General features: G+C 44.3%; 1 protein-coding gene across 2 annotated transcripts in view; it reads right to left on the reverse strand.

Annotated features, from left to right (window-relative positions):
* The window catches only part of ACOX3 (acyl-CoA oxidase 3, pristanoyl), a 474,351-nt gene that overhangs the window by 143,632 nt on the left and 304,128 nt on the right, over positions 1-26,591 (reverse strand). For both annotated transcript variants that reach the window (XM_086964140.1, XM_086964139.1), the window contains exons 9-10: positions 13,013-13,195; positions 5,559-5,681 (exon numbers count right to left, since the gene is read on the reverse strand). In XM_086964140.1, coding sequence (XP_086820266.1) covers positions 5,559-5,681; positions 13,013-13,195 — 306 coding nt within the window. The remainder of the gene's footprint in view (positions 1-5,558; positions 5,682-13,012; positions 13,196-26,591) is intronic.

Below are 26,591 nucleotides of genomic sequence, written 5' to 3' on the forward strand. Positions count from 1 at the left end.
GAGCAACACGGAAACCCACATGGGTAATACAAACGAACTCCAAATACCAGAAGGCTGTGTAGCCCCATTGGGGGCGGGACTGCTATTCATTTAAACGGAAGATTCGTGTTAATCTGTGCTGCGAGACTTTGGCTGTGCCTGTGATCAAGGGCGGTGTCCGCCCGAAACGCGTAAGGCTGCAACATTTGTTTTTGGCTTCGAAGTTTGCGCACTCTCTGCACCTTCATTAAAGGAAGAAAGCATATCTGCCTGTGTGGCTCTTTCCGTAGGGGCAACTCTTTGTGTATGGAATATATATATATATATATATATATATATATATATATATATATATATATATATATATATATATATATATATATATATATATATATATATATATATATATTTATTTATTTTTTTTCACTGAAAAAACAATGTTATAGTTACGTGAACATGTCAGTGACAACATTAACCTTCTGAATAACGACAAAAAATTCTGAAATTCTATAGTTATAGGTAGCAGAGCTAACTATAACTTGCACCCCACCATACACTGTTTATGAACTCACATATGATATCACTCATGACGTTCTATGACATTATTTATGAAATCTCAGATTACATAATTGACGATATCACAGATGACATCATCCAATGAGTGTGTTAGTTTATTCATATTTTACATAGTGGCGGTTAACTATCCTATTGCTTTTCTACCTTATTTTGTGCAGCTTGTGTTCAGCTAATGGGTCTAAGTGTTTACAAAACGCATGTGCTTCTAATGCATCATAGGTGTGTAGAGGTATTTAACACGTTATAAATATTTAAACTGACAACTTGTGTCAAGTATGTTCCATACAGGCTTTTGGCTCAGCAGAAAAAGTTTCCAATAGGTCAACAGTTCAGCCTTGGTTTATTAGACACAATCATCTCAGCATGACAATTCCTACGTAAGATAGAAGACTGTGTGCATCAGGTACTAACCTATGTACGTGTGCTTCTTTTGCTTCAGAAGATGAGCTGTCTGTAAAGTTTTCACTTTACAAAAGGGGGTGGTGATGAACAGAGTGTCTGAATTGAGCAGACCACTCTTACCCAGTCCAAAGATCAGGGCTTGATCCATCACCGTTATTTATCTCACTGCCCCATCCCAGCTCAGAACCTGGCTATATGCAAATCAGTCTGTCCCTGGCCCAGTGCATCATGGGAACAGGGCAGACTAAACTACCAAGCCAATTCTTTACCAGAAAGGAGACAAGCTACCGGGGACCGGTTTCTGGCATTTCAGCCGTCTTCGGCCCGGCTTGCTTGAATCCTGATGGAGCAGTGAGAAAGGGACTCATGTCTGAGTATACCCTGCCACACCTATAGTGGCCAAAATCGATTTACAAAAGGGGGTGGTGATGAACAGAGTGTCTGAATTGAGCAGACCACTCTTACCCAGTCCAAAGATCAGGGCTTGATCCATCACCGTTATTTATCTCACTGCCCCATCCCAGCTCAAAACCTGGCTATATGCAAATCAGTCTGTCCCTGGCCCAGTGCATCATGGGAACAGGGCAGACTAAACTACCAAGCCAATTCTTTACCAGAAAGGAGACAAGCTACCGGGGACCGGTTTCTGGCATTTCAGCCGTCTTCGGCCCGGCTTGCTTGAATCCTGATGGAGCAGTGAGAAAGGGACTCATGTCTGAGTATACCCTGCCACACCTATAGTGGCCAAAATCGATTTACAAAAGGGGGTGGTGATGAACAGAGTGTCTGAATTGAGCAGACCACTCTTACCCAGTCCAAAGATCAGGGCTTGATCCATCACCGTTATTTATCTCACTGCCCCATCCCAGCTCAGAACCTGGCTATATGCAAATCAGTCTGTCCCTGGCCCAGTGCATCATGGGAACAGGGCAGACTAAACTACCAAGCCAATTCTTTACCAGAAAGGAGACAAGCTACCGGGGACCGGTTTCTGGCATTTCAGCCGTCTTCGGCCCGGCTTGCTTGAATCCTGATGGAGCAGTGAGAAAGGGACTCATGTCTGAGTATACCCTGCCACACCTATAGTGGCCAAAATCGATTTACAAAAGGGGGTGGTGATGAACAGAGTGTCTGAATTGAGCAGACCACTCTTACCCAGTCCAAAGATCAGGGCTTGATCCATCACCGTTATTTATCTCACTGCCCCATCCCAGCTCAGAACCTGGCTATATGCAAATCAGTCTGTCCCTGGCCCAGTGCATCATGGGATCAGGGCAGACTAAACTACCAAGCCAATTCTTTACCAGAAAGGAGACAAGCTACCGGGGACCGGTTTCTGGCATTTCAGCCGTCTTCGGCCCGGCTTGCTTGAATCCTGATGGAGCAGTGAGAAAGGGACTCATGTCTGAGTATACCCTGCCACACCTATAGTGGCCAAAATCGATTTACAAAAGGGGGTGGTGATGAACAGAGTGTCTGAATTGAGCAGACCACTCTTACCCAGTCCAAAGATCAGGGCTTGATCCATCACCGTTATTTATCTCACTGCCCCATCCCAGCTCAGAACCTGGCTATATGCAAATCAGTCTGTCCCTGGCCCAGTGCATCATGGGAACAGGGCAGACTAAACTACCAAGCCAATTCTTTTCCAGAAAGACGGCTGTAATGCCAGAAACCGGTCCCCGGGAGCTTGTTTCCTTCCCAGTGTAAGAATTGGCTTTTGTAGTTTGGTTTGCCCTGTTCCCATCATGCACTGGGACAGGAACAGACTAATTTGCATACAGCCAGGTTCTGAAACTGGGATGGTGCAGTGAGCTAAAAAACGGTGTTGGATCTAGCCCTGATCTCTTGACTGGGTGAGAGCTTTCTGCTTAATTCAGAGACTCTGTCCCTCACTACCCCTTGTTGTAAATATTTTTGTCCACCCTAAGCGTGGAAGGGTATTCTCAGATGTGAGACTCTTGCTCATTGCACCATCAGGATTCAAGCAAACCGGGCCGAAGACGGCTGTAATGCCAGAAACCGGTCCCCAGGAGCTTGTTTCCTTCCCAGTGTAAGAATTGGCTTTTGTAGTTTGGTTTGCCCTGTTCCCATCATGCACTGGGACAGGAACAGACTAATTTGCATACAGCCAGGTTCTGAAACTGGGATGGTGCAGTGAGCTAAAAAACGGTGTTGGATCTAGCCCTGATCTCTTGACTGGGTGAGAGCTTTCTGCTTAATTCAGAGACTCTGTCCCTCACCACCCCTTGTTGTAAATATTTTTGTCCACCCTAAGCGTGGAAGGGTATTCTCAGATGTGAGACCCTTGCTCATTGCACCATCAGGATTCAAGCAAACCGGGCCGAAGACGGCTGTAATGCCAGAAACCGGTCCCCGGGAGCTTGTTTCCTTCCCAGTGTAAGAATTGGCTTTTGTAGTTTGGTTTGCCCTGTTCCCATCATGCACTGGGACAGGAACAGACTAATTTGCATACAGCCAGGTTCTGAAACTGGGATGGTGCAGTGAGCTAAAAAACGGTGTTGGATCTAGCCCTGATCTCTTGACTGGGTGAGAGCTTTCTGCTTAATTCAGAGACTCTGTCCCTCACCACCCCTTGTTGTAAATATGTAAAGTTTTCACAACAGTATGAAGGCTGCAGAAAGTATGATCTTTAGCACCGCACCTTCAGACCTGGTTATTTTAAGCGAATAGTGTCTTTTTTTAACAAGTGTCATGCACTGCTTTTAACCTCACATATTACCTCACTCATGACATGTTTTATGGCATATTTATTGACATCACTGATGACATCATCTCAAATGACATCACTGATGACATCATCCAAGCTTCTTCTGTAAGCATTGCTCTATAAACGGATATAGATTAGAACTAAGAAAGTCAAAATAGCTAAGAGTAATATGAAGCATAATTACCGCTATCATACATAAACACCCACAGGAAAACAAGCTTGTGTTATGTGCAACATTGACTCTACACCATACACTTCATGGGTAGTCGAGTTCATGTTGACTATGAACCACTGATGAAAGGGTAACCTATCCTGCACACACTGTTGAATCTGTATTCAACTGTTCAGGGAAAGCATAGTTCCTCCAGAGACTCAAACCCTGTTACATAACTAATAACCTACTACGGACAGTGTTTTCCGGTCTCAAATCTTTGACAGTCACTAAACCTGCATTAAGAAATCAAGTGGCTATGAGTAGAAAAGTGGGTAGGGTTAACACTGTTTACTCTATACCACACTGTTTGCAGATAGTGAAACTCTCATAAGAAATATCCCAAAGAGTATTAAAAAGTATCTACAAAGAACAGTGTACACTCTCCGCAAAGCTTGTCCAAAGAGTGCCTATTCACTTAAAATAACCAAGGCCTGGAGGTGCTAACGTTCATACTATCTGCAGCCTCCATACTGAGGTTAAAACTTTACAGATAACCCATCTTCTGAAGCAAAACAACCACATGTACATAGATTAGTAACTGGTGCACACACTCATATAAATTGTGTAGAAATTGTCATGCTGAGACGATTCGGCCTAATAACTCAAGGTTGCTTACTACAATTAATATGTTTGACGTACAATCTTTACCCTGTTGGAAATGTTTTCTCCTGATCTAAACAACTCTTGTGGAACATGCTGAACACAGGTCATCAACGGTCACCTGCCCAGAATTAGTCTTCAATGCAAAGAATTATGCTGTGTTCTATACATCTACACACCTATGATGCATTAGAAGCATGTACGTTTTGTAAACACTTACATCCATTAGCTGGACTCAGGCTGTACAATATTAGGTAGAAAAGTAATATGGTAGTTACCTGCCACTATGTAAACTATGAAAAAAAACTAGCACACTTTTTGGATAATGTTATCAGTGATATCATCAATGATGTAATTTGAGATGTTATCAGTGATAGAAATGAGGTCACAGAATATGTCATGAGTGATGTAATGTGAGATAATAATCAGTGAATGACCGGACGCAAGTTATAGTTAACTCTGCTAACTATAACTGATGAATGTCTGTGTTTTGACTTTTTTAGTTCAAAACGTTAATGTTTTCACTGACATATTCACCTAACTATAACTTTACTTTAACCATTGTTTTTTCAGTATATATATATATATATATATGTATCTGTAAGATGGTCTGTAATAACATTGGTTAGAAACATGCAACTGTTGTTTTGTGCCTACTTTAAGTGATGACTGTCAAATTCTCTTCATTTCTAGAAATCCCCAAAATGTAATGTATGCAAAACGAGAAAGAGAGTTTTATTAGTACACCAAAAAACAAACTGAAAACACATTTGTTAAAAAAAAACCTCTCAGCAAATTTGGAAACCACAGGATATAAGCTACCTTCAATGGTCTACGAATTAATCTTTATTTTGGTTGAATCTAAAATTAAAAAGTCCTTCCATATATTTCCTTAACCTTACCCAACGTCTTATGCCCACGAAAAACAGCTTTTTAGCTTGCAGTTATCACTAATGTATTATGTTTCCAACATTCGTGGCAAAGCTTCATTTCTTTCATCACGTATTAGTAAGAAAGATATCATAAAAGGAGTAGGCATCAACTACAAGAACTTACCTGCCTTGCACTCTTATCTCTCAGCATAAGGCCTATCTGAAGTTCAACGAGGTTCATAAACAATGTCTTTGCGAAATGGTCCAAGGCAAAAGCTGCAGCCAAGTAGGGAATCAGACGCCATTGCTGGAAATAAAAAGCATCAATGGCGTTGGCAATGTTCAATACAAGACATCTTAGTCCTTCAAACTCAGGATGAGGGTCTCTGGTTTTTTTAAGCAAATTGTTCTCTCAGTTGCTAAACAAAAGTGTAACATGGCATTGAATGCACCGTGTTCTAACTCCTCCGAGTGCACTGGGGAAATATAAACCAGATAACTTGTCCAAATAGCTCAGGAAAGCCAAAAAGAGATTTTGAGAAAAAGACAAAATGCTTAGTGCGTCATTCATATTTGGGGGAAAAACTGAGCATAATGTATTGGCATATAAACATGGGCAGGGATTGGAATAACTTTTTAAGCAAATTTATCACAAACTCTATATTTGATGGACAGCCACTTCCCTAGTTATCACTCCCAGAACGTTCACTTTGACTTTAACCCAAAACGTAACATTTTTCTTCAGATCCTGTCGTTGCCATGTAATTTATTGAGGGCATTTTCATTAAATACATTTCTGCAAGCATTTGGAGTGAAAGCAATTGGCGCGCTGATATCTAGATACCAAGATTGTGGAGACTCCCCTAAGAAGAGAGAACCTTTTTTTTAGGAAAACATCCAGTCTAAAGGTGACTTTGCTTGTTTGATCTAACAGCTGCTACATGGCAGCAATGTCCCCATCAAGATTAACTCCGCCCTAGAGTTTTCTTCAGCAAATCACTTTCATCCACACATTGTATGTGCAAATGAAAACCTGAAATTGCTTTCCACCATTGAAAGAGTCTGTGTAATATGAGTATTGGCTCCATAAGTGAGCAAACTGAAGGAGATTTGTGGCTGTATTACAAAGAGGGTCCCGGGCGTGCAGTGTGCATGTGCTCCTGCTTGGTGCACTTTGGTATTACAGGAGAGGCCGCAGACACTTATGCATCCCCTTCTGTAGCTCTATCATTCAAGTGAGTTCCCTCATTTGTGTGGCCCCATGCAAATGAGGGGAATCACTTATACTCCGTATTACGGCCGTGGGCGCGGACGCAAACATGACCGTAGGAAGTGCACTTGCAGGAGAGTGCAGTCACTCACTACACCCGCCTGCAAGGGGATCTCTCTCCCCTCTTTAAAGTGCAGGTGTGTTGCCGCCTGCACAGTGAATCAGCCTCTCTTTATTTCACTTGAATGCGCTGCCCTGCAGGTAGTGCGCGCTCACAGCTGCTCAGGGGGCAGAACATTCACAGTAACACAGCGCACTTTCCCTGTTTGCGGATGGTGCACCTATTTAAAGGTGCGCCGTTGGGCAAACAGGGAAAGTATCCCCCCGTGTATGTAATACGGCCCCAGATGTTTGACAGTCAGTCAAACCGTTTATTTTGATACAAGAAACCTTTAAAAAAAATACTGTATAAATATTTTGTTTAATTATTTCACAATACCTATTAAAATATACCTACAGTTTCCAATAAAATTACATAAACATATTTAGATTAGAACAATTATAAAACAGTTAAATAAAAACATACAAGCTCTGACATCCTTCGCCAAGGTATCTCCCTTATCTGAGTCTTAATCCATTTGAATCATCCTTAGATATTCTGACCTTCACAGCTGTCATCATAACTTTAGAGATCGCCAAACTAATGCAAGGGGCATTTACCCTCAATTATTCAACAAAAGCCGGCCTTTGAGATTAGTGATCCAGTGACAATAAAATTGGTATTAAAAACGTATTTTGGGGGATTTCTAAAATTTACCAAAGAAAAGACAATGCTTGACGGTTTGGGTAAATATTGCATCACACAAATATGGGACGCAAGTACTGTTAACAATTCTATCCTTAGGAGAACTCAGTGTTTCAGAAAAAAATATCAAATCTGCACTGGTAGACCTGGCATCCTTGGTGTGTGTTTTCTCCTAACTTTTTGCCTTCAACTCTCCTGTTTTGCTGACTTTGTTTTTGCTAGCCTGAGGACTCTTCACTTTTTACCACTGCTAGCCAAAGCGAAAGAGCTTGTGCTCTCTCTTTAAAACATGGTAGAATTGGCTTATACACATTTGGCATATTTTACTTACCTGGAAGCCCACAGTAAAGTGGAACTACCTGTGTCCAGGGCCTGTATATTAAATGCTACTAGTGGGCCAGGATGGTGAGCAAAAGAATGATGGATTTAACCCTGATCTCTTGACTGGGGGTGAATGTTTGATTTGCTCTGCATTCCGTTCATCATCTGTGTGTCTTTTGCTTTCTCGCCCTAAGTGCACCGGGTATGCCCAGACGTGGGTCCTGGGCTCACCGTGTCACTGGATTCAAGCTAGCCTGGCTGTTGAGGCGTGATGCCCCGAAACTGGTCCCAGGATGTTTGTTTCCAGTCCAGGGAGGACCTGGTTTGGCAGTTCAGGCTGGACTGTACCCATGAGGCACATGGTCTGGACTGATTTGCATATGGCTGGGTCTAAACTGGGGTGACATGATGAGCAAAAGAATGATGGATTTAACCCAGATCTCTTGACTGGGGGTGAATGTTTGATTTGCTCTGCATTCCATCCATCATCTGTTTGTCTTTTCCTTTCTCGACCTAAGTGTGCTGGGTATGCCCAGATGTGGGTCCCAGGCTCACTGTGCCACTGGATTCAAGCTAGCCTGGCTGATGTGGGGTGAAGCCCCGAAACTGGTCCCAGGATGCTTGTTATCAGTCCAAGGAGGACCTCGTTTGGCAGTTCGGGCTTAACTGTTCCCAAGAGGTACAGGGTCAGGATGGATTTGCATATGGCTGGGTCTAGACTGGGGTGGCATGGTGAGCCAAAGAATGATGCATTTAACCCAGATCTCTTGACTGGGGGCGAATGTTTTATTTGCTCTGCATTCCGTCCATCATCTGTGTGTCTTTTGCTTCTCGAGTAGTGGGCCGGCAGCACTGATTATTTGGTCCTCTGAACGGATCCGGAGGCATTCAGCAGGACCCTAAATAGATAGTCACTCTGCATATGTGAAAATAATGTGCACCTTCCGTAGAGATGTCCAGGCTGGAAGTCTTTCTGGACGGTGCACCATACTAACATGTTGGGCACAATAAGTCTGTTTAAGTGCATGAAGAGTTGGTCTGTTATATCGTTCTGTAGTAGACGTACCCCTTGAAGTGAATTGGGTTGTTGAACACCTGACCGCCTAGTTCCTGTGGTGGCCATTATGTTGACATTAGTTTCACATATGCAGAGTGACTATTTTTATTTTAGGGAGTTTTATATAGCGCAAACTTGACCCGGTTTTGGGTATCAGAGCGCTTTACATAGCACCAGTTGCGTTACATGAGGACACATTCGTTTTCGGGAGGAACGGGGAGATTAAGTGATTTGCCCAGAATCACAGGATGTTCAGCGTCATTGCCGAGACTCGAACCCGGTTCCCCTGGTTCAAAGTCGACCGCCCTAGTCGTTAGGCCAACTCATCTATTTAGGGTTTTGATGAATGCCTCCCGATCCCTTTAGGGGTCCAAATAATGGCTGAAACATGTAGACATTTTTCTAGGGATATATTGGCTTTATCTCTAGTCCTCCTGCTTTTTATCTGTGTCCTTGTGACCACCCAGTAACGTTTTAGTGGATCCAGAGATACACTTTTAATCATCACAACTTTTTCTGCACTCTGCCCCGCAGTCACCACTATCTATACGATCATCTCTGAGAAAAAAACTCAGCTCCTCCCCTCGGGGAGTCGCAGCCCACACCTTGATGTGAGGAGGGAACCCATATGATGAAGCATGTCACCTAACGGTGAGTGAGGGTTCTTGCCCTGAAGGAATTCTCTCCCCTCTTCTGACATTACACCATTCTTATCTTCTTCTCTCTTACACTGACATACTCTTTGTGAGAATACATGTTCTATTGAGGGATCAGTACCTCCTGGCTTTGTCTCCAATCCCCTCTGATCCTAAGTGTGTTGACAAACATTAAATCCAATTTATGAAATTGTTCTGCATTCTGTCCATCAATTGTTCTTTTTGCATTTGTCTCCCCGAGTGGGACGGGTATGCCAAGATGTGGGTCCCTTGCTCTCCATGACACTGGAGTCAAGCTATCCTGGCTGATGAGGAGTGAAACCATGAAACCGGTCCTTGGATGCTTGTTTTCAGTCCAAGGAGGACCTGGCCTGGCAGTTCGGGCTGGACTGTTCCCATTGGGCGCAGGGTCCAGACTGATTTGCATATGGCTGGGTTCAAACTGGGATGGCATGGGGATAGCACATTAGGCTCTAAACAGAAAGGTAAGACTAAAATAATAAATTAAAAACAAAAATACTGGCACTGAAGGCAACCACCTTATGCATGGAATTGTTCATTGAGAGAGGGTAAAATGCTGTCCCTCCAAGTGAAGTTAACCAGTGGCCTAAATAATCTGACCCACTGCAAATGCTGTATGTTGTAGTAGGAGGAGACCACAGACCAATGGATGAAGAAACTGGTCTGAAAGCCCTTTAAAGTAAGTATATTATTCAAATAAATTTAATAAAATTAAAAGGTCATGGCTAATGCCAAACCTAAGAAACTTCAAGTGCTCTAACCCTTATATGAGTATGAGACAGCTTCCAAGTGACCTAATATCTTACGTAACAGCATGTATTTATTTTGACATTCTCAACAAAAGCTTCACATGCTGGGATTTTTGTACATCCCCTGCCAATGTCAAAAGCCAAATTATAAATTCTGAGTGTAACGTGCTATTTGCTGAAAAGCCAAGAACTGAGAGAAGGTTTCTCAAGTGTTTTGGACGGACCCGGTGGCAACAATGTCCTGCTAGTGTTTATGCAAGGTTAGTGTAAAAGTGTTTAGCTGCAGTGTAAAGTTCCAGTCAGTGTTGAGCATTGTATAAACTCCCTTTAGCTTTCTTCCTCTATAAAAGTTTTTAAATATTTCTGGTAAACTTGTACTCCACTGAAGCTGGGGTAAATGGAATCTATGAATGGATTGCCCATTCTCTGAAAGGTGGTAATTATAGCGTTATGAGACAATGTGCACTAGGACAGACTCAACAGAGAAATTACATAACTTGCTGGGAGGTGTTAAGGTGTTGTTGTTGATGGCTATGATTTAATGAGAGTACAGTGTGTGATAGTATGCTGAGGAATAAAGACGTCTGTTACAGAGCTCCATGTATGGCGTTTTTATTTTGTATGCTCCTGGGCTGGGGAGGACGCTACAGTAATGAATGAAGCACTGTACAGAATTCTACTGCATTAAAAGTGTTCTAGGTTAGGTAACATTAATATCACTACTCGTTACCTTTCATGAAAGTTTCCATTTCACAAAAAGTAGTAATTGTATATGTATAAGAAAGCTACACAATGATGCCTTTAATGCAACTGTTTACAATAACCACTGTTTGATAATAATAGACTGCATAGCACATCTACAACACCCACTTTTGTAGATAGTAGGTGTGAATTCTTTGGTAAATACAAGGCGCACATATAAATTCAGTTACTGAGTCACTTAGTTTCCGCAGGGAATACGGTCAACCCATTTTCCTTTCATTACTGTGCCATATTGTTCCAGAATCAGAAAGAAACCACAAATTTCCTACCACACAGTGTTCCCTCTAGATCTCCCAATATAAATGCTACCTCACTTGTGTGGGTGGGACAAATGCCCGTGACAACGAATGGCCCACAATGAATTGTGGAGACATCAAAAGTATCTAGCACAAAATGACCCCGTTTTGCAAGGGGTCACCTACGTTTTTGGTCCCGGGCTCGGCGGCCATCTACACATTGCATTTTGGGCCGTTTCCTGTCAAGGGCACTAGGCCTAATCACGCAAGTGAGGTACCATTTCTATCGGTAGACAAGGGAAACTGATGGGTGGGTGGAAGTGTAGCTCCCCGCAGATTACAGATCTTCCCATCACAGAAATGTGAGGACTTTTTTTTTAGACAAAGTTTGAGGTTTGCAAGGGATTCTGAGTAACAGAAACAGGTGAGAACCACACAAGTCAGCCCACCCCGGATTCCCCCGAGTGTCTAATTTTCAACAATGTACAGGATTGCTAGCTTTAACAACATGCCAGTGGAGCTTGCAAAAAAAGGGGCAGCTTTCAGTTGAAAAATGTGATGTGTCTACATTTGGTTTTAGCCCGTTTCCTATCACGGGCTCTAGGCCTACCCATGCAAGTTAGGTACCATTGCTATCAGGAGACTTGGAAGAACATAGAATAGTAAAACAAGTGTTTTACCAATAGTCTTTCTCTGCGTTTGTGGCTCCAAATGTAATACATTGTGTAAAAAAGAAGTCATTTCGAAAAATGCCCTATAATTCACATGCTACAAATTCAGTTTGTGTAAATAACCACGGCTTCTAAACTGCATATCTTGTTCCCATTTCAGAAATACATGGATTTCTTTGGTACATATTTTTCATTCTTTATATTTTACCAAATGAATTGCTGTATACCTGGTACAAATGAAAAATGACTGCAAGGTGCAGATGAATTATTGGCTCTGGGTACCTCGAGTTCTTAGTGAACCTACAAGCCTTTTACATCTCCAAAACCAGAAGAGTACAGCAGACATAATGGTATGTTGCTTTAAAAATCTGCCATAGCTAGATGAAGTTACAGGTGAAAATGTAGGCACAAATGGCAGTATTTCTCAACTAATTTTCAATAATTGTTTTATTTCAACTGTTAATTTATATAGGAAACCCTCAAAGGAAGGCACATAAAAATAGGAAACATGGGCTATGTCCCAGTAAAATGCAAAAACTGTGTTGAAAAATGTGGTTTTCTGACAAAAGTCTGCCTGTTCCTGAAAGCTGGGAAGATGGTGATGTTAGCTCCACCAACCCTTTGATGATACAACTGCAGGGAATAAAACAGATGCTTTCTTCATCAGCACTTTTTTCCATTTTGCCACAAAAAAACAAAATGTAGCTGTATTTTCCGCTAAATTGTCGGTCCCCTCCAGCTGAATCTACAAACTCTGGGTACCTTTAAAATCCCCAGAATGTTGGAAAGAAGGATACAAATTTAGAGTGGATACCTCATGTGGACAAAATGTTATGGGAGCCTATGTGTGAATTACCCCTAGTAGAAAAAAAGGCTTAAAACACTACTATGCAATGAGAGGTAGTTGCACAAATTAATGTGTGCAGCAGGGTTCAGCATCTATTTTTCCTGTGTTACTTCTTCGCGCTCTCAGCAGCTGTGGTGGTGGGACACAAAGGAGGCGGGAGAAATGGAACTGGGGCACAGGCCACATCTGGCCTTTCTCTACAGACACCCCTACATAACAAACGTCTGAATACACATCAAGTATTTGGCACGGAAACCCAGCCATGACATTTTTTTAAATAATTGTTAAATGGCTATGTTTTACCTGCATTTGATATTCGAGTACAGGAATTTCTTCACTTTTTGTTGGTCCAAACTGACGTCGAGTTGCTGAAAAACGAATTGCTATCGACACAGCAAGATTTAAGTTTACGACAGCCATCCCTGATATGGAAACTCTACCACTGGACAACGCTCCCAGGGAAGCACCGAAGCGTTGTTTGGGATCCTGAGGAAAGGAAGCAGGTGTGGGTTAGATTCAGGGGTAAGGGGGCACTCTGAGAATAGAACAAGTGATTACTGCATACACGTAGCAATACGGTATGAACTTTATTCAATGTGAATTATACTTTAAGTTTCAACTGGGTCGGCCTAAAGTATCATTCCACACAAAAGGCTGATGAAGTTCGAGTACTATAATGGATATACATTTGACTACTCAAGAAGATACTATTTGCACTTAAAAAATATTGGATTATTAGTCCTGTGTCAATATGGAACTTGATGCATTTATCAATGAAAATGAAGTCTTGTCTTTATAACAGATACACCCATTGTCAAATCTACATCAACACAACTCACAAATATGTAGTCTAACAGGCCCTGAGAGCAAGACCCGGGATAGGTCACAGGTGGGAGGGTGTGTAGATGGCAGGCTAATGCTCAGGCAGGATAATTTTGATCAATCCTACAGATAGGGGCAGCGACATTACAAAGGGCCAAAGGAGATCGCACCAATAAAGCTGGAGGTATATACACGTGGCTAAAACACCATAAAAGTAAGATGCAATATCAGTTAGGAACACATAGCCAATCAGGACCTAGCATACTTAGTGATCACTCGCTCCAGGACATTTGGGCACGTTATCCGCTGGCCACATTATGTCCATGCAAGGTAGAGACACACCTGTGGAAACCATTAGACAATTAAATTATGACTCCAAAGGCAACAATCAACATTCGTCACCATATATGGAACGCCGGAATGGTTTACAACCTACTAAGTTTTGTATGTAAGAAGAATACCTAGAGATTAAACATTAAGACAGTCCTAAGACCTTGTGCCTGTAACTGTACTTCCGGCCATAATGTTTAATTAAACAAACTATTCCTGTTTTGCCAAACGCCTCTTGTCTTCTGTTTTTAAGGAATTTCGAACTCAAGCAACACCTTACCAGGATGTGATGACAAAGCCAGCTGGTCGTGACGTAGGAAGAGTGCTTTGGGTCACGAAAGCAAGGAAGTACAATCTGCTGCATTTTGATTATGTAGTGTAAGACCGCCATAACAGCCATGCAAAGGGCTCCTCACATCTGTACGCGATGACTGCCACTGCACATGCTGCATTAATGACAGCTATGTCTCTGTAAGCTCATCTAACTTGTTATGGGTTATGTCAGAACCCCTTTCAGAGGGAATCGGGGCACCCAGGGGTCACTGGGCCTTTTAATCCTGATGTCCCAGGGCCCACAATACTACAGATTCGCAGCACCTGAGCAAAGTACCATTCATGCACAGGACTCTTGCTTTTAACGTGATCAAGCAGTCCAAAGCTCCCTTGGATGGAGGTAGATACAGGGTAGGGAACACAGTCTCACAATTCAAACGGTGCACTAAAGCAGCAGTAAATCATCAAATTATCTAGCCAAATACTCACTTCATTTCTACTGCTTGCTAACACAAAGGAAAAATAGGACATTCACAAACAACTACACAATCCCCCTGAGGTCAGGGCTCTAGTATTTCTTTGGCAGTTCCCTGTCCCAGTCTCTCCTCGCTTTAACAATGGTAGTTATTCCCCATTCACTGTTGGTAACATTCAGTGTATCCACCACTGTCAGTCAGAGTCTCAAGAGTCCCCTATGACTCTAATTTAAAGTAAATAGTATTCCCACAAGTTCCCCTGTGGCCGACAGGCCTGGAATCAGTCTTTACTGCACCGACAGGCGTGAAGCATCTGGAGTTGCTGAGGGGGCCGGGTCTGTGGGTGCTCAAAGCAGCTGCAACTAAGTTCTGGTGAGTCTGTTGCATACAGCTCAGGTGGCTACAATTAGAGAGCACAGCGTTCCTCAGTCATGGTCACGCTCCAAAAGCGACAGCAGGTTCTCAATGTTTCCTTATGCAGGGTAAGTGTCCAGTCATTTTCCTGAGGTGGAGTGGGTGTGCAGGTACTCCCACAGTATCCTCACTTCTCCAGCAGAGTGTTGCAGATCAGGTTGCATTCTTTGATGTTCCTGGCAACCTCCTGTGGCATACGAAGTCACCGTATCTCACAGTACACAGGCTCCCGCTGGCACCGCAAAGTATTCGGGGGCGCCTCCTCCTGCCAAACAGGTTCGTGACTCGCAGCCCGCTTCTGCACAAGGCGACGACCCTCACTGCCCAGCAGTCTTTTTCACGGAGGCCCCTCTTGGCATAGGGGGTCATTGACTCAGCACTACATATGGGTTCTGGCCCGATTGGCACCACGTGACTTCACTTCATAGTGGCCCTTCCAAGGCATACAGGTGTCGCCAACTCTGTCTTGCACATGGGCAATGGCCAGACTCCGAAGGTCCCTATCTCTCGGGTTGGGGGAGATCTTTCCAAGCTGTGGCTTCACAGCTGTGAAATAGCCTTCCTCTCTCTTTTAGACATAATCTGGGCCTCCTTACTTTTAGGAGAAGTCTAAAAACATGGCTCTTTCAGCTTTGTGTTTCTGCTTTGTAGGAATGTTTTGTTTGTTGTTAAGTGGTCTCTGTTTTCCAGGCGCCGGGACACTCCTGGGAGTAGCTGTGCGCTCTATAAATACCCGATAACATAACATAACATCAATGCAGCAGTAGTTTCCTCACACCTCCCAGTGGCAGTCCATTGGACAGGGCAGGCAGGCACTGGTGCTGGTGCTCAAGGCTCCAGGACAGAGGTTCTTCGATTCCCCAGGTAATATCCCCTGAGCTAGTAGTGTGACTAGCAGGCCTTGGCCCATAGTCATGGGCACAGGCAGAAGTCTTGCAGAGCTTACCCATTTCACACCACTGATCTAGCTGCTTGGCAGATGACAATTTTTGGGGTCTCTAACTCTCCTTCTTGTAGTACATTTCCAGACTACAAATGTGATTTAGGGACTCAGTCTTTGACATTTTATGTTGGGGTTCTGCTTCTTTTGAAGTGTCCACTCCTCTGCTCTCTCCCTCTTGAAAATAATGTTGCTCCTTAACATTAAGATAATTTACCAAGAATGGGTCAGACAATCACTATTTACATTGTTTTTATTCTCTGTACTAGAGGATACTAGAAACGTTAAGGCAGACCTAAACAGGAAAGACAGAATTGAAGACATATTGTTTTACTTCTAATTTTTCAAATTTCACTAGGAAATAAAAAAAATAGTTTTTTAATTGATTAAATGTAATCAAGTAACATGTTTTCCCATTTCATACCAGATCTACTTGATTTCAATGTTTTGTATGATTTTTGCCTGTCGGCCATCTTTCATTGATCTTGTACGCTGACTGAATCAGTTGCCTTCCTACCGGGCACTCACAGCTACACTGCATTCATCCTCTCAGGCAGAAATCAGCCACATTTTGAGAACTGGATACACGCACAAGCGTCCCACTTTAGCCAGAGATCTCCACCCTGAGCTTGCTACCAGTATTTAACTTATTTTTTCAATGTTCTTCCTGGGACCATGCTTTAATCTACCCGCATCCCACACAGCTGCAATACTCCGCCCTGTGCTTGTTTGCAGATAGTGATGGAAAAAATATTTTTGACGGAATTTGGAGTTTACGTTAGCACAGATATCTGACAGGATTATCAGGGGTAGAGTAAGTTAGACCAAATATCAAATTGATTATGCTAACTTTCTAGATATGTCTTTCCCTTGTTCATTCTAATCCTTACAAAATTTGCAAAAGATATTATTTAATTTGCTACAACCATACTCACCTCTGTGGTGCTTCTTTTGGCAATAACACTATTAGCCCTTATCGCTCTTTTTAACAGCTGTCCTTATTCTAACAGTAAACGTAAGTAACCTCTTTGATTATATCAGTGAAGGACTCGATTACACCTGTTTTTCTTCAACTCAGGAACATTACCATGCCCACTTTTCTAAGTCTCTACACTGCCTATTATGGTACTAACCCCATCCATTGCAGTCACTTGAATGAATCCCTACATAGCTGGCTTGTTTGAGGTATTCTTTTACCGTCCCAGTCCTGATAATGATCCTATGGTTTTAGACAGTTCAAAACGTTGTAAACCGTGTCACAAACAAAAGCATTTTGCAGTCGGTAACAACCCGATTTGTGGAATAGGGCAGTTTCTGACCGCAAAAATGCTTTTAAATATGTACAGAGCACAAATTGTGATTCAGGAACATGTTACCAAACCTCAAATTGTGTTTAACGATCTGCTATTTGAAAGGGGGGGGGGGGGGGGGGGCGTTTAGGGCGTCCCTTCCAAATACAGAATAGTAGTGGTCTGGAAGAAAGTTTTCTGACTGAATTACATTGCAAACAGTCATTTTTTATCAACACCTCAAGGGTGGTGGTAACAATTTGAAATGGGAAGGGTTTCCCAGAGGACCCCTTCCTCTTTGAGAATGCTGAAGCAAATATTTTTCAAGAGCAGGCAGTGGTCCAAACTTCAAAGTTTCAGTTTTGTTTTTAACCCCATCCCGTTTTCCTTTAACCCATTCCATGCTTTGGATGCGTGGGAGATGTCCGACGCAACAGTGGTCGTGTGCGTCAGACGGCTCCAGCGCGTCCGAGCACATAACATTGGAAATCACTCGGGTGCGAGCACCTAATGGATTTCCTTCATCTCAAATAGCTTCCCCAGCTCCTGAGGGTGTTCTGATTTTTTCATTTCACTGAAAACTAAAGTGAAAAAAGCCAATCAGCTCAGTTTGCTTTCACTGCCTACGTGCTCGGGGGGCTATGTCAGCCCCCCGAGCACGTAGGCAGACGGGAGAGGTAACATTGGAAAGGGGAGAATCTCTAGTGGATCCCCGCTTGGGGATTGCCACAGGAGGGAGATCCCCATGCAGGAATCCACCACTAGACACCAGGGTTGGGGGAGCGGCCCCTTGGGCAGGGGCTTTTGCCCCCCCCCCCAAAGTTTTGGGCAAAATTCAGTCTTACTACCCCTCTGGGAGGCATATGGGGGAATAGCCCCCGATTCTCCTCTCCCCGGGGACAGAAAGCACACTAGACACCAGGGATTATTTTCATTTTGTATATAGAGGTGAGGGCTGCCCAAAATGTGTATGCTAATGCTGCCACCATAAAAAAATGGCAGTCTTTCCGCCCCCCGGGGGAGTTGGGGTCAATAGTCCCTGATTTGTCCCCCCGGGGGACAGAAAGCCCACTAGGCACCAGAGATTATTTATATTTGTATATGTAGGGGCTGCCCAAAATGAGCATGCTAATGCCCCCACACTTCAGAAAAAAACGACAGTCTTTCTGCCCCCCTTGGGGTGCAGATGGGGGCAATAGAACACAATCTACCCCTAGGGGGGCAGAAAGCCTACTAGGAACCAGGGATAATTTTTATTTGTATATGTAGAGGTGGGGGCTGACCAAAATGGCCACTCCGAAGCCCCATCCCCCTAAAAAATTAGCCACAATCTTTCTGCCCCCGCCGGAGGCAGATGGGGGCAATAGCCCTTGATCTGCCCAGCCCCCCACCCACTAGGCACCAGGGATTATGATTTTTAATTACGTAGGAGTGGGGGGTGCTCAAAATGGGCATGCCAGTGCCCCCACCCCCCAAACACGAATTGGTCAGTACTCCTGTCCCCTTGGGGGGGGGGCAGATGGGGCAACTACCCCCCTGGGGGGCAGAAAGTCCACTAGAAAGCCAGAGACTATTTTGCTTTTGTAAGTCAGGGGTGGGCACTGCCCAGAACGGGTATGCCAATGCGGCCACTGCCCCCTAAACAATTTGCAACCGTTTTTCTGTCCTCCCCCCGGTGGAAGATGGTGGCAATAGCCCCTGATGTGTACCCCCTGTAATGTTGTAACTGGGACGGGCACTAGGACCTGTGCCAGGGATCCCAAAATTGGGAGGGGGGGCAGGGAGAATGAATAGGAGGAGTTAGGGGCAGTTTGGGCAAGTGAAAGTAAGAGTGAGGACGCAAGATAAATAAAGCTCCCACTTGAAATTATACAGTGTCGCCTGAGTACTTATTGCGACACTACAGCTGGCGACGAAGGTCGTGGACCTTCACTGCACTTACCTGGTGCAGTGGTATCCTGTGCTGAGCTCCGCTAAGTGGAGCCGTGCTGTACGCGACCCGGGAGCTCACCCCGGTCGCGTCGTGTTGCTGCTGTGCCCGCCGTCTCGCCTGCCGCTCCGTTGTCCAGGAGCACTGCTGTTCGCGACCCGGGAGTCCACCCCAGTCCTGTGTGTCCCCTGTGGTGTGCCGCTATAAACGCGGGCCGGAAGCTCACCCCGGTTGTGCTGGTCAGGCCGTGAGCCTGCGGAGGAGCTTAAAGGGTGGAATCCTGTACCGGTGGCCACTTCCTCTCCACTGCCGGTAGGTTGAAGTGCCTGCCTGCTCACATGTGGTGGAGTGTCTGCAGTCGGCTGTGCTCTCGCGAGAAGAGAGCTCTGGCCGGCGGCCATATTGGAATCAGGCACCTCAGCCAATCCCATTCGACGATTTTCCGGCAGCCATATTTAGGTGCCTGTGGAATACCTTTAGATGCCTGTGGTGGACCACACATATTGTCATTCATGGACTAACACTGAAAAGAACACTTTACATGTCTACTGGAGTGTGACGTCGGGTCATTACCAAGTGGAGGAGCTGAATGCATGTTTTCTTTTCTCTGCTGCCTGCCTTGGTACAAACTGAATGGTGCCAATAAACAGCGCCTGTCCTATAATTAACGCATTTTTGAGTCATTTCCTGCGTATTGAGCATCTTCCTTCAAGTGCTGACACTGTTCATATTACTGTAATTGTGCCAAGTGACAAGGCGTTGTGAGATTCATCATCCGTAGACAAGGTCTGTCACAAACTTCTGCTCACGTATACTGCCTACGTTCTGTCATCATGTCTGGGTCCCCAACGTCCAGGCAGCATCACACCTCTGCTGGCGCAAGTAACAGGCCGGGGTCGCCTACTTTGACATCACAGACTTGAGGCCAACGTCTTGGCATGCTTGGAGTCCCGTTTCTACGTCCACCGGAACCTCTAGTCCTCATATCTGGGGGAGGCATGGGCCTTCGCTGGCAGGAATGGTTGGAGGATTTCGAAGATTTTATGAAAGGGTCTCATGTGACTGAAGAGGATCAGCAACTGATTGCACTGCGCAATCTAATTGGGAAGGATGTTGGCCAGATCATAAAAGAACTTCCAGCTGATGCTCCGTCGTCCTATGCAAACATGCGTGACGCTTTAAATCGAAAATTTCTTCACAAAAGGAAAATTGACTATGAAAGATACACATTCAATTTAGCATCCCAGGAGAAAGATGAACTCATGAGCACATTCATCACACGTCTAAGACGTTTGGCTCGTTACTGTGAATTTGACTCGTTCACGACTGAAGACGCCCTTCGCCTGTGAATCATAGAAGGATGCCAGTCTGGGTCGTTACGTAGACGTCTATTGAAGAAGAGCTACTCTCTTGCCGTGATTGAAGAAATGACGCGGGTACACGATCAGGCGGAAGAACATGCAAAGAGAATGGAAGCGGGAAGAGGCAAAAAACGAGAACAGGCACTTAGGCTCCAATCTCGCAACAATGACAGATCGTCCCCTGCAAAACAACGCTCATCGAGATCCAAATTGCAGTCTCATCACACAAGCCGTCGTAGTCACAGTCGGACTGACAAACGACAGGAGCGCCGACTCAAATGCTATCACTGTAGAAATGACTTCCCTCACACGGAGCCGTGCCCTGCAGTAGGCCAAAGATGTAGAAAGTGTGGTCGGGACAATCACTTTGAAAATGTCTGTAGAGCCCCTCCCAAAGACACTCACAGAGATACGTACAGACAATCCAGACAATACACTGTTCGCCATCATGTCAAGGCTGTGAGAGACCGCAGAGAGTCTTCTATCTGCTCTTCAAGGTCCAGCCGCCAGTCTCAAGGCACATAAAAATCACATCGGTCACTATCTCGGGAGTCGAGGTCGCTGTCTCCAGTATCTCAAGACAGTGATGAATATATCTTCATGGTTGCGGATCCTGAGCTGTTCGTACTGGATAGTGGGGCATTTCTTAACTATATTTCTGTTTCAGAATACAACCAAATAGATCCACAACCACGCTTGCATAAAGCTGCAGTGTGGGTATATACATGGATGTCAAAGGAACCTCTTCCGTGCTTAGGACAATCTTACATATAAGAACAGGACTATTCCCACCCGCATCCATGTCATTGGTGGTCCCGAAACAGATTGTCATCTCAGTTTGCTCATAGCGGAACACTTGAGGCTAGTTGAAATATTATATCGAGTTGATGATGAACCGGACAAAATTCACAAATTTCCAAAACTATTCCATGGACTCGGAAAAATGGCTCACTGTCAAGTTTGACTGCATATAAATGAACGAGTGACACCCATAGCACAACATCAAAGGAAAATTCAATTTCATCTTCAACAGTCTGTGGAAGAGGAACTACAGGATCTTCTAAGGGCCGACTTCATCGAGAGAACATCAGGACCCACTCCCTGGGTCTCTCCAGTGGTCGTAGTATCGAAAAAAAGCTCACTGGTCAAAGTGCGTCTCTGTGTGGATATGAGAGACCCCAACACCGCAATTGAGAGAGAAAGACACCCGGGACCTCACATCAGCGACATGATTGCGTCACTCAATGGGGCGAAAATATTTTCCAAATTAGACCTCAACTAGGGATATCACCAGCTAGAACTTCACGAAAAATTGATATACATCACCACGTTCTCGACTCATCAAGGCCTGTTCAGATACAAACGACTCCGTTTTGGGGTCTCATCTGCCGTTGAGATTTCTCAGGAGGCCATTAGAAAAGTAATCCATCACATTCCCAAAGCTCTAAAATACAGTGTTGACATTCTCGTATACGGAGCAACTATGCAAGAACACAACAAGGCACTGGACCGTGTTTGTCATGCCCTACTGGAAGCTAACCTCACATTAAATAAAGACAAGTGTGAATTCCACAAATCTACACTAAAATTCTTTGGATAAATTTTTTCAGGTGCAGGCATGAGACCGGATCCCAAAAAGATTGCAGCCTTAAATGAAACTCCCAGACCGAAAGAGGCTGGAGATGGGCGCTCTTTTCTAGGCATGGCGAGCTACTGTGCACGTTATATTAAAGATTACGCCACCATCAGCTATCCACTGAGAAAGCTTACCAAACAAGGCCATCCATTCCAATGGACCAAAAGATGTGATCAAGCTTTCCACACAATCAAAGCTTCAGTGGAGTCCGCTAATAACCTGGCCTATTTCAATCCCCGGCAAAAAACCGAAATCACTGTGGATGTGAGTCCTATGGGACTTGGAGCCATCTTAGCTCAATATGACATGGAGGGTGATCAACGATACATTGTAGCCTATGCAAGTCGAAGTCTGGCGGACACAGAGAGAGCATGCTTGTAGTAACCACAGAGGCAGTGGTTAGTGAATAAAAAGCCTTTATTCCTCTAAGTACAGCTACACAAGTGTACAGCAACCTCCAGCTTCATCAACCGACCATTCTTTCAGAATCTCCCAGTGATGTCATACTATGGCATCACTGGGTTCTACAATGGGAGAATGAAATCTCCACACCTCTCCCCCCTTACAAGGAATTGCAATAAAACATAAAGACTTATACATTTTAAAATCAATAACAAGAAATTAATATACCCAACAACAATAACATAATACTCAATACAATATATATATTTTTTTACATTTGCACCAATTGCTCAATAGAATTAGGAGCATCAACTTTGCATAAATTACCCATACTCCACATTTTTCCATCATCCAGAGTTACTACTGAGTTCAACACTTTTATTACTCTTTGAGGTCTGGAAAATTTGCTCTTACCTTTTCTCACGAATCCCATTTTCTTTGTAACCACTCAATCACCAATAAAGATTTTAAAATCCTTCACTACTTTCCTTCTGTCATAATCATTTTTGTTCCTTTCTTGAGACTCCTTAACTATTTCTGCTATTAATTCTCGATCCACCCAGACCTGATCTTTCTTTTGCAACCACACAGGAGATTCTTTGGTTGCTGGTTCTCTTCCTTTTAAAACCACAAAAGGTGATACACCTGTAATAGAATGAGGAATCACCCTGTGAGCCCAGATCATCTTGTCTAGTTCCTCTCTCCACTTTAAACCATTGCTCAAAGACAATTGAATGTTGTCCACTGTGATGCGATTAACTCGCTCAACTAATCCATTAGCTTGTGGTCTGAACAACGCCACTCTTTCATGCTTTATACCCAATCCCTTAAGAAACCTTGCCATCATACTCGAAACCAATTGGACTCCATTGTCCGTAACCAGAGACTTTGGCATTCCTTCTTCTAAAAATGCACTCTTCAGAAACTCAATCACTACTTCTGATGTAATATGTTCTACGGGTATCACCAAAAACCATTTACTGTGGTAATCAACTAATACAATTAAAAATCTGCTTCTCACACCCAATCTCTCAATTGTCCCTAGAAAATCCAAAGCTAATGTTTCCCAGGGTTGATTAGGAATACCTACAAAACCCAGTGGTGGTTGCCGGATTACCCTAGACTTGTCGCTATAACTGCACGCTTGACAATCTTTTACTACCTCTTCTACCTCTCTATCCATTTCCGGCCACCAAAAATTCTGTCTCAATCTCCTTTTGCACATGCTTCTCCCTAAGTGTCCCTCGTGTACAAGTTTGATTCATTTACTTCTTAACATCCTAGGTGGGACTACACAATTGCATCTCAAGGCTTTATCTGTTTGAATACTTAACTGGTCTTTGACTTTTAAATATTTCTTTAATTCCTCATTCAAGCTCATCACATCGCCATGAAATGTAGTAACCACAGAGACAGTGGTTAGTGAATGAAAAGCCTTTATCCATACAAGTACAGCTACACAAGTGTACAGCAACCTCCAGCTTCATCAACTGACCATTCTTTCAGGATCTCCCAGTGATGTCATACTATGGCATCACTGGGTTCTACAATGGGATAATGAAATCTCCACAATACTCTCAGCCCGAAAAGGAAAGCTTGGCGGTAGTCTGGGCCTGTGAACATTTTCACATCTTCATTTATGGAAAACACTTTATGCTCATCACGGATCACCAGGCCCTGCTAACCATTTTTGGAAACCCCCGAGCCAAAATGTCACCCAGAATAGAGCGGTGGGGTATCCGCCTCCAAGAATACACATATACTATAGTCCACAAACCCGGAAAAGCTGCAAATCCAGCTGACTATATGTGGAGCCATCCTAAACAACATCTAAATCAAATCCATCCCTAGCGGAAGAATACATTCATTTTGAAGTGGCCCAAGCCAAACCACCTGCAGTTCCCCTGGAGGTCATTCTGGACGCCACCAATGAGGATGTTACACTACAAAATGTGAAACAGCGCATTCAGACAAATAGTTGGAGACACCTGGAAGAACCCGGAGAAAATGAACAGGTTGACAGTCAGGAACTGTCCTCCTTTAGACACGTGAAGAATGAACTATCCATCACTTCCAATTGTCTTTTATTACAAGACAACCGGATCATCATTCCGAAACAACTGCGCCAGGAAGTCATCAACTTAGCACATGAAGGGCACAGAGGCATTGAAGCCACGAAAAGAGAACTGTGGGTGCGAGTCTGGTTCACTACACTCGATCAGATGGTGGAACTCACTCTGAAAGACTGCCCACAGTGTCAGCGAGTGAGTCGAGAGGATCCACCTGCACTTCTACAAATGTCAGAACTGCCGGACGGTGTCTGGCAGCATGTTGCAGTAGATTTCTTTGGCCCATTGCAATCTGGCAAGAATATCCTGGTCATAATGGACGAGTACTCACGTTTCCCAATTGCACACCTCATAGCATCCACCAAACCTGCCACCACGATACCCATATTGGACGTGACCTTTGCAGCATGTGGTATACCGAAGGTAGTGAAAACGGACAATGGTCCACCGTTCAGTGGGCAAGACTTTGCGGCTTTTGCCAACCACTTGAATTTTAGACACAGGAAAATCAGCCCCCTATGGCCACAGGCCAACGGAATGGTAGAAAGGTTTATGGGCACCCTCAAGAAAAGCATTCAGCAAGCAGTACTCTCAAAGTGTGATGTTCAAGTAGTTTTAAATGAGGTGTTACAAGCTTATTGAACCGCAGCCCATACCACCACAGGTAGATGTCCTGCAGCCTTAATGTTGGGTTGCACAGTGTGCACGAGAATACCGGCCTGGGAAGACATTGCCAGTGACATTCACCAAGACACTGATCACAAAGAATTAGTAGCACGAGACAGACTGAAAAAGGAGAAGATGAAAGAATATGCCGACAGTCGGAGAAAAGCGGCGCAGTCATCCATCCAAGAAGGGGATTGGGTGCTGGTGAAACAAGAAAAACAGCGAAAAGCAGTCAGCCGATATCATCCGTGCCCACTGTTAGTAACAAAACAAAAAGGGACCTTGATCACGGCTGCGTCAGAGAACAGGAGGATGACAAGGAATGTAGCGCACTTCCAGAAATGCACGCCCACTGTCCGAGAAGCACTGACTGTGCCTCACAATGCTTTGGACGAGAAAGCACCTGAGTTAGCAAGCGATCATCGGACTTCCACTTCTCCTGGTGAAGATGAGCAGGTGACTCTCGATGTAACTCACCGGCCACAGCGAACTCATCGAAGACCCGTTCGCCTCAATGAAGTACTGTAACTATGTTATTATCTCTCATTGTTAATTTGACATGCACGTATGTCACTGATATGTTTTCAAGTTGTGTAAGAAGGAAGGAGCCAGGGATCCCAAAAGTGGGAGGGGGAACGAGGAGAATGAACAGGAGGAGTTAGGGGCAGTTTGGTCAAGTGAAAGTAAGAGTGAGGACGCAAGATAAATAAAGCTCCCACTTGAAATTATACAGTGTCGCCTGAGTACTTATTGTGACACTACACCCCCTGGGGCCAGAAAGCCCACTAGGCACCAGGAATTTCTTTTGCCCCCACATACACAAATTAGATAATTTTTCTGCCCCCTTGGTTGGACAGATGGGGGTTATTAACCCCGATCTGCCCCACAGAGGGGGGCAGAAAGCCCATTAGACAACAGGGATATGTTTATGGGCAAGTCAGAGAGCGGCCCCATTTTGGCTGTTTCTACCCCCTTGGGGGCAGATCAGCAATATTTTTAGGCTCCCCTTACCCCCACGGGGGGCAGAAAAGCACTACATACCAGGGAATCATCTGTGTATGTGTGGGAACTGGAGTTTGGCTGACAGTCTGCATGTACTGGCGTTTGGCTTGCTGTGTGTGTACTGGCATTTTTGTTGGCGGTGTGTGTGGACTTGCACTTGGTTGGTGGTGTGTGTGGACTAGCACTTGGTGGCGATGTGTGTAGACTGGCACTTGCCTGGCGGTTTGAATGGACTGGCGCTTGCCTGGAGTTGTGCCGGGACTGGTGCTTGG

Source organism: Lissotriton vulgaris, chromosome 3_2 (genome assembly GCF_964263255.1).
Source record: "Lissotriton vulgaris chromosome 3_2, aLisVul1.2, whole genome shotgun sequence".
Classification (NCBI taxonomy): domain Eukaryota; kingdom Metazoa; phylum Chordata; class Amphibia; order Caudata; family Salamandridae; genus Lissotriton; species Lissotriton vulgaris.